This window comes from Octopus sinensis, linkage group LG13 (assembly GCF_006345805.1).
Source record: "Octopus sinensis linkage group LG13, ASM634580v1, whole genome shotgun sequence".
Classification (NCBI taxonomy): Eukaryota; Metazoa; Mollusca; class Cephalopoda; order Octopoda; family Octopodidae; genus Octopus; species Octopus sinensis.
In genome coordinates this window covers 21,935,210-21,949,423 of record NC_043009.1, presented here as the reverse complement: position 1 = coordinate 21,949,423, position 14,214 = coordinate 21,935,210, and the positions used below count along the sequence as shown (strand labels likewise).

Genomic DNA, 14,214 nt, shown 5'->3' with positions numbered 1-14,214 from the left:
AGCAGTGTTGGTCATTCTCTATATTCTGTCGTGTATATATATATATATATATATATATATATACATATATACATGTGTGTGTGTGTATGTATATATACATAGGTGCAGGAGTAGCTGTGTGGTAAGTAGCTGCTTACAAACCACATTGTTCTGGGTTCAGTCCCACTCGGGCTGACCAAAGCCTTGTGAGCGGATTTCGTAGATGGAAACTGAAAGAAGCCTGTCGTATATATATATATACATATATATACATACATACATATATATATATAATATATATATATATATATATTATATATATATATATAATATATATATATATATATATATATATTAACTAATGTAGGATAAAATTTTTTTATTTTTCAGAGAAAAAAATGTTATCAATGGCCAGCATATCAAAAAATACCTTTAAAGGTTAAATTTATAAATAATTTAAAAAATTAGGGCAAAAGAAAAATTCTAATGCCAAATATGCCGAAAAAAAGACAAAATTGTCAATCACCATTATAATTTATGCGTCTCGAAATAAGCCAATAGAAATTTCTAAAAAATCTGTTATTACCGTATTGGTCCCAATTTCGGGGTTAATTCATAAGAATTTTCCCTTCTTCAGCGATAAATATGTGAGATATATATGAAATACTTACTCATACCCATGGAAAAAGCAAGCACTAAGTCCCGAGCAGACCTCTCCGGATTTAGTGCTTGCTTTGATACTTTCTTTTGTTCTCTTTATATTCTTTAACCCGCCATTAACTCTGTAGGAGTGGCAGTTAATAGCTGTATGATGGTCAAAAATAATTTTCTCTTATAAATTATAAATCTTAGATTCCTGCAACACTGACCTAGATTTTCTGTCACCACAGAAATAAACTAAACTTTGTAGGTTGTGTACTTACACCCCCTTCCTCCCATAATGTCCTTATTTGGGCCGTTTCTGCTTCACTGACTTCTTTTGCGACTTCTTTTAGCCAATATAGCCAATCTCTTCTTCCAACATAGTAGTTTTGTGAAATGAATAGAAGTGTGATCAACATCTTCTCCTCATATATCAGGAAATTACATCTACATTATTATGGATACATTCATCTTCTCTGAGAATAAAATCTCTCCTCATATCTCTGGAAATTACACCTGCATTATTATAGACGGATTTACCTTTTCTGTGAAGCTAACAAACTTTTTTAAAAACCTTTTATAAAAGTGTGCATCATTAGAGAACATTTAAGTCTGCTTACAATCTAACTTTGCTTTTCATAGAACTCTCTTCGATACTTCATGAGTGTAGCCTCACCCCCTAGGATGTTTGGAAAACTCATATGTGTTTTGGCTGATGAATACGGGACACTTGTATTTGCTGCAATATTTGCAGCTTTTAATAAATCTGTTCTTCGTATGAAACAATTGTACTGAACAACTAATCCATTCTGTTGCTTTTTTCTTGTTTATAATCACCCCACATTATTTTATGGTTAATACCATAAAGATTCTGGTGCATCTAAGTTAAGTACCGCATTCATGTGAATTCATTGGAACTCACTTGATCTTAATTGTTTTTATATATATATACATATATAAATATATATATAATATACATATATATATACATATATATACATATATATACACACATATATATATATATAATATATATATATATATATATATATATATATATATATATATATATATATATATACTACAAAATTAGAGAATGGAGAAATATACTTAAATCAGTAAAACATCAACTATCCGATGATACTCATCCATACTTTAATACACCATTACATATGAGTAAAGGCAATACATAAAATGAAATGAGATATACAGTATAGTAAAAAGATAAAGAGATATAAGTAAAAAATTTTTTTCAAACTAATATGCAAATAAATCAAAACTGACAGCTGTTTCGGCAGTGAGGACAGTCATACCTCATTTAACCTATAAGCCATAAAGGCAGGTATAAATGAGGCATTAACAATATATATATATATATATTTATATATATATATATATTGGTAAAAACGTTTTATATAAGTAGCGGAATTATAACACAATAATTTCCCTTTATATAATGGTATTTTTTCATAGCGTTTTTCAGATGGCCAGATAACTGAAGAGATGGTGTTGTGGATTTCCACTTCGACATCTGAAACTAAGAGTTTTATCTTGACTATTGTATAATGGTAACATATATATATATATATATATACATATATATATACACACACACATATATATATATATATATATATATATATATATATGTGAAATAGAAAGATGAATAATCTTGTAGTAGATTAATCAAAAGTTTAACCGATACCTTAGTAGCAAAAATCACAGCAGTAAAACAGCACGGTTGGAGGTACAACCATCTGGCGTTGCAACCGTGCGTTGGTGCGGATAATTGAAATTAAAACATTATTGGTGAATTGAAGAAATGGAGCTGACGCAGATTGAACAGAAATCGTTTTATTTCATTCTACACGTGTTTCGAAAGGCACAAATTACCAAAATCCGATGAATAATGGGACCATATTGTGTCTTTCTCTCAGGAAGAAAAAAGGAAATCCGTTGGAAAAACAAAAACAGAACAGAGGCGGAGCAAAAAAACAAATCGAACTGTGCTCCTGTTTTTGTTTTTCCAACGGATTTCCTTTTTTCTTCCTGAAGAGAAAGACACAATATGGTCCCATTATTCAATCGGATTTTGGTAATTTGTGCCTTTCGAAACACGTGTAGAATGAAATAAAACGATTTCTGTTCAATCTGCGTTCAGCTCATTTCTTCAATTCACCAATAATGTTTTTATATATATATATATATATATATATATATATATATATAATATATATATATATATATATATATATTATATATATATATACATATATGTGTGTATGTGTATGTGTGTGTTTGTGTGTGGTATGTGTGTGTGTCTGTGTTGTCCCCCCAACATCGATGACAACCAATGCTGGTGTGTTTACGTCCCCGTCACTTAGCGGTACGGCAAGAGAGACCAATAGAATAAGTACTAGGCTTACAAAGAATAAGTCCTGGGGTCGATTTGCTTGACTAAAGGCTGTGCTCCAGCATAGCTGCAGTCAAATGACTAAAACAAATAAAAGAAAAAAAGAAAGAAAGAATATGCAACAGAATAAATGCTAGACTAAGCAAGTGTACAGCAGCACAGTCAAAGATATACAAATTCAAAAGCAAAATTGCTTTCAGGATAACACAGAAATATATACACATCATGCAAATGCATGCAGAGGCAGATGCACATATGTATGTACAGACATACACACATACACATACATCCACACACATAAGCATTCAGACAGAGGAACACATGATTTAGACATGAATGCAAGCTCTCTCATTAAAAAGACATGAAATGCAAGAACAGGATATTATATTATGAAATACAGAGGTTTGTGTATGCATTACATGTGTGTAGATCTATCTCTGGTATAAGCATGTATATATGTGTATATATATATATATATATATTATATAATATATATATATATATATATATATATATATTATATATATAAATACACACACACATATATATAGAGAGAGAGATACATACACACACACACAATTTATATTGTCTATATACAGTGTGTGTTGTATATATATATATTATAGATATATATATATATATATATATATATATGCGTGTGTGTGTATGTATATATATAAAATAATATATATATAATATATATATATATATATATATATATAATATATATGTATATATATTATATATATATATATATATATATATAATATATATAATATATAGTGTGTGTGAGTATGTATATATAATTTTTTTTTTTGTTATAGGAGATAAAAAACCAAGGCTGTATAGATTTTAGAACATTTATAAATGTGGATGTAGTAGTTATATATATATAAAATATAAATATATATATATATATATATATATATATATATATATAATTATATATATTATATATATATATATGTGTGGGGGGGATAGTATATGTGTATGTATATATATATATGTATTATAAAAATATCTAAAATATATATATGTCTGTGTATATATGTCTATACACATCACAATCCACACATACACACACACCCACACTGTATGTGTGAGCAAATGTTGTTACCAAATAAGGAATGTTCAATATATGTAATAAATACATGTTTTTGTCTTTTACTATTTGGAGCTGACTCTTGTTCCATTGAAAGGCCATCTGAGGACTGTCTGTTATGGCTACACTGGAACAATAGTCAACACTAATAAAAGAATACACTTACAGATACACACACACATACACACATACGCATACACATACACACATAGATACATAGATATATATACATGTACACTTCATACAGATGTGTAGGTTTTTATATAAATACATGTATATATATATATATATCATATATATATATATATATCTATATAATATATAATATATATATTATATATATATATATGTATATATATAATATATGTATATCATATATAGTATGAATATATATATATATAATGTAATATATATATATATATATATCTGTATATATATATATATATATAATAATATAATATATATGTTTGTGTATTATATATATATACATATATATGTATATATATATAATACATATATATGTATATTATAATATATATATATATATATTATATATATATATATAATATATATAAGACATACAGCATATATATATATATATATATCTATATAGATTATATATATATATATAGATATATATTAACAGAATACGGACATAATACGCCTATAGATATATATAGTACATATACAAACACATATATACATACATATATATATGTATTTATGTATACATGTTGTATATGTATGTATATGTATGAATGGGTGTATGTATGTTATGTACGTATGTAATGTGCTAATGTTCTCAAAGTGTCTCTAACACCAAACCTATCACTTTCATTATTGTGACACCCCAAATGTCCACATGGGTGGCTCTAAAAGTGACATTTCCATTAGTCACCATTTCCTCCTTTTCCACTTCAACAGACTTATATTTATTCCTTCTGTCAGTTACCAATTCTCTTAGGCCATCAGTCTTACTATATTTATTCCAATATGTTTGTTCCCAGAAAATGAAGAAATTGAAGTCAAAATACACAGTAAAGCACACATGCATATATATACCCCACTACACACACACACACACTCACACACACAAGAAATCATGATAAACACAAAATGCAGTCTGTATTATTTGTTCCCTACATATGTTTCACCGTTGTGGTTATTTGCAACATCTACATTGGATGTTCAGAGTGCAATTGGTTGCTGAAATACAGCAGATCAATAGAGGAATGTTTTATTGTATTTTGTTATACATACATACCTACACACATACATATATGCATGCACACACAGACATATATACATACACATGTATATACATACATACACACATACATAAGTACATATGTATATACATACATACATACATACATATATACATACATAAAGGAACTTGGGCCAGGCTGTGTAATTTTCCTGAGCAAGACACTATATTTCACTTTACTCCAGTTCACTCATCTGTAGAAATGAGGTGTGACATCACTGGTGCCAAACTGTATCAGCTTTTGCCTTTCCCTTGGATAACATTGGTGGCATGGAGAGCAGAGGCATGGGTGACTGCAAGTCTTCCACAAACAACCTTGCTTGGACTTGTGCCTTAGAAGGTAACTTACTAGGTGCAATCCCATGGTCAGTCATGACCAAAGGGGACCCTTTACTCTCTATATACATACAAAGTCCTTGTTGGTGGCACGTAAAAAGTACCAACTGATCGTGGCCATTGCCAGCCTCCTCTGGCCCCAGTGCCGGTGGCACGTAAAAAGCACCCACTACACTCACGGAGTGGTTGACGTTAGGAAGGGCATCCAGCTGTACAAACACTGCCACATCACACTGGAGCCTGGTGCAGCCTCCTGGTTTCCCAAACCCCAGTTGAACCATCCAATCCATGCTAGCATGGAAAGCAAACATTAAACGATGATGATATGATGATGATGATAGAGAAGAGAAACTGTGTACAATAGATGAAATCAGCTTCCCAGTGGATGTTAATGCAAGGCTAAAGATCAACATTAAAAAAAATACCTCTTTAAAACCACTTCCATCCCATGTTTGCTTTATCCTCCCTTCTGCAGTTATACTAGTAATTCTCAGCCATTTTTTTTCTGTGGACACCTTTGATTCCTATTTCACTCAGATGGACTCCCATAGCCATTCGATGTTTAAAAAATTCCTATTATATTTTTAAGATTAAACATCATTAAGAACATTTCAAAAAATTGTTAAGATATTTTGTGTATTGTACAAGTATAATGTAAATTTTAACAACAGAATCTTATATGGACCTCCAAGGGTCATATAAACTTTGGTTGAGAACCACTGACTGAATCTATTTTCTCCAATCACCTTCTTTCTGCACCTTCAGTTATCTTTCTTCTTGGCCATCCTACATTTTAACACCTCACAAATCTTACTATCTTTCTCTGCACCCTCTCATATCCACCATCATACCCTCTCATTACAGCCACTGTCACATCCCCTACATCTCCCTCTTCAACACTTCTACTCCTCTATAGAGGGATATTGTAGCGAATAATCTACAATTGCTCAAAACCCAATATTTCACACCTTTCACCTATGTTAGAAACTATCGTTTATCATATGAGATAACACTTTATGCAATTTGTTTACTATCATTTTGATGTATCCTTTGCAGCATGTCCTTATGGCGACCAAAGCAGCTACTTGTGTAAAGCAGTCTTACTTGACATAGCTCGCTGTTACTCACACCAAACACAGACCATTTGCTGTGACACCTGCAGCAAAGTGAAGAAAACAGAACCTGGTAACTCTTTTTCTTTTTTTACTCTTTTTACTTGTTTCAGTCATTTGACTGTGGCTATACGGGAGCACCAGCTTTAGTTGAGCAAATCAACCCCAGGACTTATTCTTTGTAAGCCTAGTACTTATTCTACCGGTCTCTTTTGCCGAACCGCTAAGTTACAGGAACGTAAACACACCAGCATCGGTTGTTAAGCGATGTTGGAGGGCAAACACAGACACACATACACATACACATATATATGTACATGTACATATATATGACGGTCTTCTTTTAGTTTCTGTCTACCAAATCCACTCACAAGGCTTTGGTCGGCCCAAGGCTATAGTAGAAGACACTTGCCCAAGGTGCCATGCAGTGGAACTGAACCTGGAACCATGTGGTTGGTAAGCAAGCTACTTACCACATAGCCACTCCTGCACCTATGTTATTTATTACTAGCTGACCATGTGCCATCAGTCATGATGGCTAATTGTAGCGGCGAGCTGGCAGAAACATTAGCACGCCGGGCGAAATGCGTAGCCGTATTTCGTCTGTCGTTACATTGTGAGTTCAAATTCCGCCGAGGTCGACTTTGCCTTTCATCCTTTCGGGGTCGATAAATTAAGTACCAGTTACGCACTGGGGTCGATGTAATTGACTTAATACCTATGTCTGTCTTTGTTTGTCCCCTCTGTGTTTAACCCCTTGTGGGTAATAAAGAAATAAGTATTTTAAATATAAATAAGGTACATAATAATCACACATACAAACATTCACATACTTATGCACACATATACTTACACAGAGTTGAAATGCTGATTTCTTTTTTTTCACCCTTTCCTTCCTTATTCATCTATCACCCCTTCCTTTCTCTCATTCCCTCTTAGTGAGGGCTATTACTCTCACTTCTCATTCACTGAATTACTATTTTCTCTACTCCTCTGGGTCCATCATGATTCTGGACAAATATATATATATGTATATATATATATAATATATATATATATACACACACACACAAATATATAAAAACACTATATTCATTATTATATTAGGAGCTGGTTGAATCCATGATTTGTGAGTGAATTTGGAAGGTGAAAACTGCATAGAAGTGTCGTGTGTGTTTGTGGGTGTGGGTGTGTTAGAGGGGGTGCTGGAAAATTCCTGGCTTTAAAGGTATCGCAAAAGGCTTGGTTGGCAGCCCAAATATCCGAGTTCTTTTACAGAGTTTAGAAAAACTGCTATAAATGTGTGAATCAGCCACACACACAAACACACACACATATATATAGGCGCAGGAGTGGCTGTGTGGTAAGTAGCTTGTTTACCAACCACATGGTTCCGGGTTCAGTCCCGCTGCATGATACCTTGAGCAAGTGTCTTCTACTATAGCCTCGGGCCGACCAAAGCCTTGTGAGTGGATTTGGTAGACGGAAACTGAAAGAAGCCCATCTTATATATGTATATATATATATGTATGTGTATGTGTGTGTGTTTGTGTGTCTGTGTTTGTCCCCCTAGCATTGCTTGACAACTGATGCTGATGTGTTTATGTCCCCGTCACTTAGCGGTTCGGCAAAAGACACTGATAGAATAAGTACTGGGCTTACAAAGAATAAGTCCCGCGGTTGAGTTGCTCGATTAAAGGCGGTGCTCCAGCATGGCCCCAGTCAAATGACTGAAACAAGTAAAAGAGTAAAAGAGTAAAGTGTATATATATATATATATATATATAACTATCTATCTTTGTTTGTATTTTTTAATTATCATAAATCTTCTACTGAGGAGGGAGCCGTTTTCCAACAAAGATACAAGGTTTCATCTTTGGGATGTGGTTAACACAGACATATTAACATTTGGAACTTGAGAAAAGTCTTGCATATTTTTACTGTTCCTCTCACGTATTGCACTTGTAATGTATGAATTAGCTGGATGGATGGATGGACGGACAGACGGATGGACGGACGGATTTGTTCAGTATATATACGGTTTATAAAGTGGTTAAACACTTTCAGTATGCAAATTAGCGACTCCTGCATAGAATACCTGCTGCATTTGTTGAGTATATACAGAGTTTATAGAGCGGTTAAACATTTTCAGTATGCAAATTAGGGACTCCTTTATAGAATAACTGTTGTATTTGTTCAGTATATATAGAGATTATAGAGCGGTTAAACATATTCAGTATGCAAATTAGGGACTCCTGCACAGAATAACTGCTGCATTTGTTGAGTATATATAGAATTTATAGAGTGATTGAACATTTTCAGTATGCAAATTAGGGAATCTTCATAGTATAAATGCTACATTTGTTGAGTATATATAGAGTTTATAGAGTGGTTAAACATTTTCAGTATGCAAGTTTGGGACTCCTGCATAGAATAAATGCTACATTTGTTGAGTATATATAGAGTTTATAGAGCGGTTAAACATTTTCGGTTTGCAAATGAGGGACTCTTTCATAGAATAACTACTGCATTTGTTTAGTATTTAAACAGTTTATAGAGTGTTAAAACTTTTCGGTTTGCAAATTAGGGACTCCTGCATAGAATAACTGCTGTATTTGTTGAGTATGTATAGAGTTTATGGAGCGGTTAAACATTTTCAGTATGCAAATTAGGGACTCCTTCATCGAATTACTGCCCCATTTGTTGAGTATTTAAAGAGTTTATAAAGTGTTAAACATTTTCGGTATGCAAATTAGGGACTCCTTCATAGAATAACTTCTGCATTTTTGTTGAGTATTTAAACAGTTTATAGTGCTAAACACTTTCGGTATGCAAATTAGGGACTCCTTCATAGAAATACTGCTGCATTTGTTGAGTATTTAAACAGTTTATAGAGTGTTAAAACTTTTCGGTATGCAAATTAGGGATTCCTGCAAAGAATAACTGCTGCATTTGTTGAGTATATATAGAGTTTATAGAACGGTTAAAAATTTTCGGTATGCAAATTATAGTCTCCTACATAGAATAACTGCTTTATTTGTTGAATATATATACAGTTTATAGAGTGATTAAAATTTTTGGTATGCAAATTAGGGACTCCTGCATAGAATAACTGCTGCATTTGTTGAGTACATATAGAGTTTATAGAGAGGTTGAGTATTTTCGGTATGCAGATGAGGGACTCCTTCATAGAATAACTGCTGCATTTGTTGAGTACATATAGAGTTTATAGAGAGGTTGAGTATTTTCGGTATGCAGATGAGGGACTCCTTCATAGAATAACTGCTGCATTTGTTGAGTATATATAGTGTTTATAGAGCGGTTAAACATTTTCAGTATGCAAATTAGGGACTCCTGCATAGAATAACTGATGTATTTGTGGAGTATATATAGAGTTTATAGAGCGGTTAAAAATTTTCGGTATGCAAATTAGGGACACCTGCATAGAATAACTGCTGCATTTCTTCAGTATATATAGAATTTATAGAGCAGTTAAAAATTTCCAGTATGCAAATTAGAGTCTCCTTCATGGAAAAACTACTGTATTTGTTGAGTATATATAGAGTGTATAGAGAGGTTAAACATTTTTGGTATGCAAATTAGAGACTCGTGCATAGAATACCTGCTGCATTTGTTGAGCATTTAAACAGCTTATAGTGTGTTTAACATTTACGGTATGTAAATTACAGTCTCTTGCAAAGAATAACTGCTGCATTTGTTGAGTACTTAAACAGTTTATATAGGGTTAAAAATTTTCTGTATTCAAATTAGAGTCTCCTTCATATAATAACTGCTGTATTTGTTGAGTATATGTAGCGTTTATAGAGCGGTTAAACATTTTCAGTATGCAAATTAGGGACTCCTGCATAGAATAAAAGCTGCATTAGTTGAGTATTTGAAGAGTTTATAGAGAGTTTAACATTTTCGGTATGCAAATTACGGACTCTTGCATAGAATAACTGCTGCATTTGTTGAGTATTTCAACAGTATATAGAGGGTTAGAAATTTTCGGTATACAAATTGCGGTCTCCTTCAAAGAATGACTGCTGCATTTGTTGAGTATATATAGAGTTTATAGAGCGGTTAAACATTTGCGGTGTGCAAATTAGGGACTCCTGCATAGAAGAACTGCTGCAATTGTTGAGTATAAATAGAGTTTATAGAGCGATTAAACATTTTCGGTATGCAAATTAGGGACTCCTTCATGGAATAACGGCTGTATTTGTGGAGTGTATATAGAGTTTATAGAGCGGTTAAACATTTTCGGTATGCAAATTAGCGACTCCTGCATAGAATAAATGCTGCATTTGTGAAGTATAAATAGAGTTTGTTAAGCGGTTAAAAATTTTCGGTATGTAAATTAGAGTCTCCTTCATAGAATAACTGCTGCATTAGTTGACTATATATAGGGTTTTTGGAGCGGTTAAACATTCTCAGCATACAAATTAGGTACTCCTGCATAGATCATCTGCTGCATTTGTTAAGCATTTAAACAGTTTATAAAGTGTTGAACATTTTCGGTATGCAAATTAGGGACCCCTTCATAGAATAACTGCTGCATTTGTTGAGTATTTAAACAGTTCATAGAGGGTTAAAAATTTTCGGTATGCAAATTTGGGTCACCTTCACAGAATAACTGCTGCATGTGTTGAGTATATATAAAGATTATAGAGCGTTTAAACATTTTTGTTATGCAAATTAGGTATTCCTTCATAGAATAACTGCTGTACTTGTGGAGTATATATAGAGTTTATAGAGTGGTTAAACATTTTTGGTATGCAAATTAACGACTCCTGCGTAGAATAACTGCTGCATTTGTTAAGTATATATAGAATTTGTTGAGTGGTTAAAAATTTTCGGTTTGCAAATTAGAGTCTCTTTCATAGAATAATTGCTGTTTTTCTTGAGTATATATAGATTTTATTGAGCTGTTAAACATTTTCGGTATGCAAATTAGAGTCTCCTTCATAGAATAACTGCTGCATTTTTTTAGTGTATATAAGGTTTATGGAGCGGTTAAACATTTTCAGCATGCAAATTAGGGACTCCTGCATAGAATAACTGCTGCATTTGTTGAGTATTTAAACAGTTTATAAAGTGTGTAACATTTTCGGTATGCAAATTAGGGACCCCTGCATAGAATAACTGCTACGTATGTTGAGTATTTAAACAGTTTATAGAGTGTTGAACATTTTCGGAATGCAAATTAGGGACTCCTTCATAGAATAATTGAGGCATTTGTTGAGTATTTAAACAATACGTAGAGGGTTAAAAATTTTCCATATGCAAATTAGGGTCTCCTTCATAGAATAACTGCTGTATTTGTAGAGTCTTTAAACAGTTTAAAGAGCGGTTAAAAATTTTCGGTATGCAAATTAGGGTCTCTTGCATAGAATAACTTCTGCATTTGTTGAGTATGTAAATAGTTTATAGAGGGGTTAAAAATATGCGGTATGCAAATTAGGGATTCCTTCATGGAATAACTTCTGCATTTGTTGAGTATTTAAACAGTTTATAGAGGGGTTAAACATTCTCGGTATGCAAATTAGGGATTCCTTCATAGAATAACTGCTGCCTTTGTTGAGTATATATAGAGTTTATAGGGCGGTTTAAAACTTTTGGTATGCAAATTAGGCACTCCTTAATTGAATAACTGCTGCATTTGTTGAGTATTTGAACAATTTATAGAGGGTTAAAAATTTTCGGTATGCAAATTAGGGACTCCTTTAAGGAATAAATTCTGCATTTGTTTAGTATTTACACAGTTTATGGAGGGGCTCAGAATTTTCAGTATGCAAATTAGGAACTCCTTTATAGAATAACTGCTGCGTATGTTGAGTATTTAAACTGTCTATAGAGTGCTAAACGTTTTTGTTATGCAAATTAGGGACTCCTTCATCGAATTACTGCCCCATTTGTTGAGTATTTAAAGAGTTTATAAAGTGTTAAACATTTTCGGTATGCAAATTAGAGACTCCTTCATAGAATAACTTCTGCATTTTTGTTGAGTATTTAAACAGTTTATAGTGCTAAACACTTTCGGTATGCAAATTAGGGACTCCTTCATAGAAATACTGCTGTATTTGTTGAGTATTTAAACAGTTTATAAAGTATTAAACATTTTATGGTGTGCAAATTAGGGACTCCTGCATAGAATAACTGCTGCATTTGTTGAGTATTTAAACAGATGGATGGATGGATGGATCTACTTATTGAGATAGATAGGTAGTTATATATATATATATATATATATTGGCACATGAGCCCTGCACTAGTAGAGTGCTAAGAGCACCATCCGAGCGTGATCATTGCCAGAACGGCTAACTGGCTTCTGTGCTGGTGGCATGTGTGAAAAGATTCAAGTGAGGTCGTTGCCAGTACCACCTGACTGGCCCCTGTGCTGGTGGCACGTAAAAGCACTCACTTCACTCCCGGAGTTGTTGCCGTTAGGAAGGGCATCCAGCTGTAGAAACACTGCCAGATCAGACTGGAGCCTAGTGTAGCTATCTGGTTTGCCAGTCCTCACTCAAATCGTCCAACCCATGCTAGCATGGAAAGCGAACGTTGAACAACGACAACAATGATGATATATATATATAGATAGATAGATAGACAGATAGATAGATAGATAGATAGATAGATAGATAGATAGATAGATAGATAGATAGATAGATAGATAGATAGATATGTATGTGTGACGTACCTATGCATTTGTGTTCATCCACACACACACACTCCACTTGACAACCAATGTTCATTTGTTTAAATCTTCATAATTTTGCAGCTTAGCAAAACAGACAGGTAAAATATATAACAGACTTTAAAAATTTGTACTGGGGCCATAAAGTTAATTTGTTTAACTAAACTCTCAAAGCAATGCCCCAGCATGGACGCAGTCCAATGAGTGATGCTAGTAAAATATAAGAGATAAATAATAAAACCAAACACAGATGACAAAATCAGATAAGTTTTTTTTAATCAAATATTTCTAGAATAGTACAAACAAATTATCTCCCTTTGTCTTACAGGTTGTGCTTATGGAGACCATGCAGTAGTCTTCAACAGTCCATATGGAAGTTTGAACTGTGAACAGTTCATCCGTGTCTATACGAACAAGGAATGCAACAACCCAGTCATCAAATCTCGTTGCTGTGCCTCATGTGGACCCTAAATACTTTGAACCTTTCCTGATCAATTGGCTACAGATGCTTATTCATTAGAAGATGATATATAACCCAGTTTTACTTGCATTTTTATATTCACATCTGTCTCTCTATCTATCTATCTATCTATCAGTTTGGTTCTTCCTCTCTCTATCTCTCTTTCACTCACTCCCTCTCACTTTATCTCTCTCCTTCACTGT

The 14,214-nt window shown here is 33.0% G+C and overlaps 1 protein-coding gene across 1 annotated transcript in view; it reads left to right on the top strand.

Moving 5' to 3' along the window:
- LOC115218597 overlaps positions 1 to 14,214 on the top strand; it is a 114,824-nt gene that overhangs the window by 100,511 nt on the left and 99 nt on the right. The window contains exons 8-9 of the mRNA XM_029788493.2: positions 6,796 to 6,924; positions 13,880 to 14,214. The exon at positions 13,880 to 14,214 is cut by the window's right edge and continues 99 nt beyond it. Coding sequence (XP_029644353.1) covers positions 6,796 to 6,924; positions 13,880 to 14,022 — 272 coding nt within the window. The 3' untranslated portion in view covers positions 14,023 to 14,214. The remainder of the gene's footprint in view (positions 1 to 6,795; positions 6,925 to 13,879) is intronic.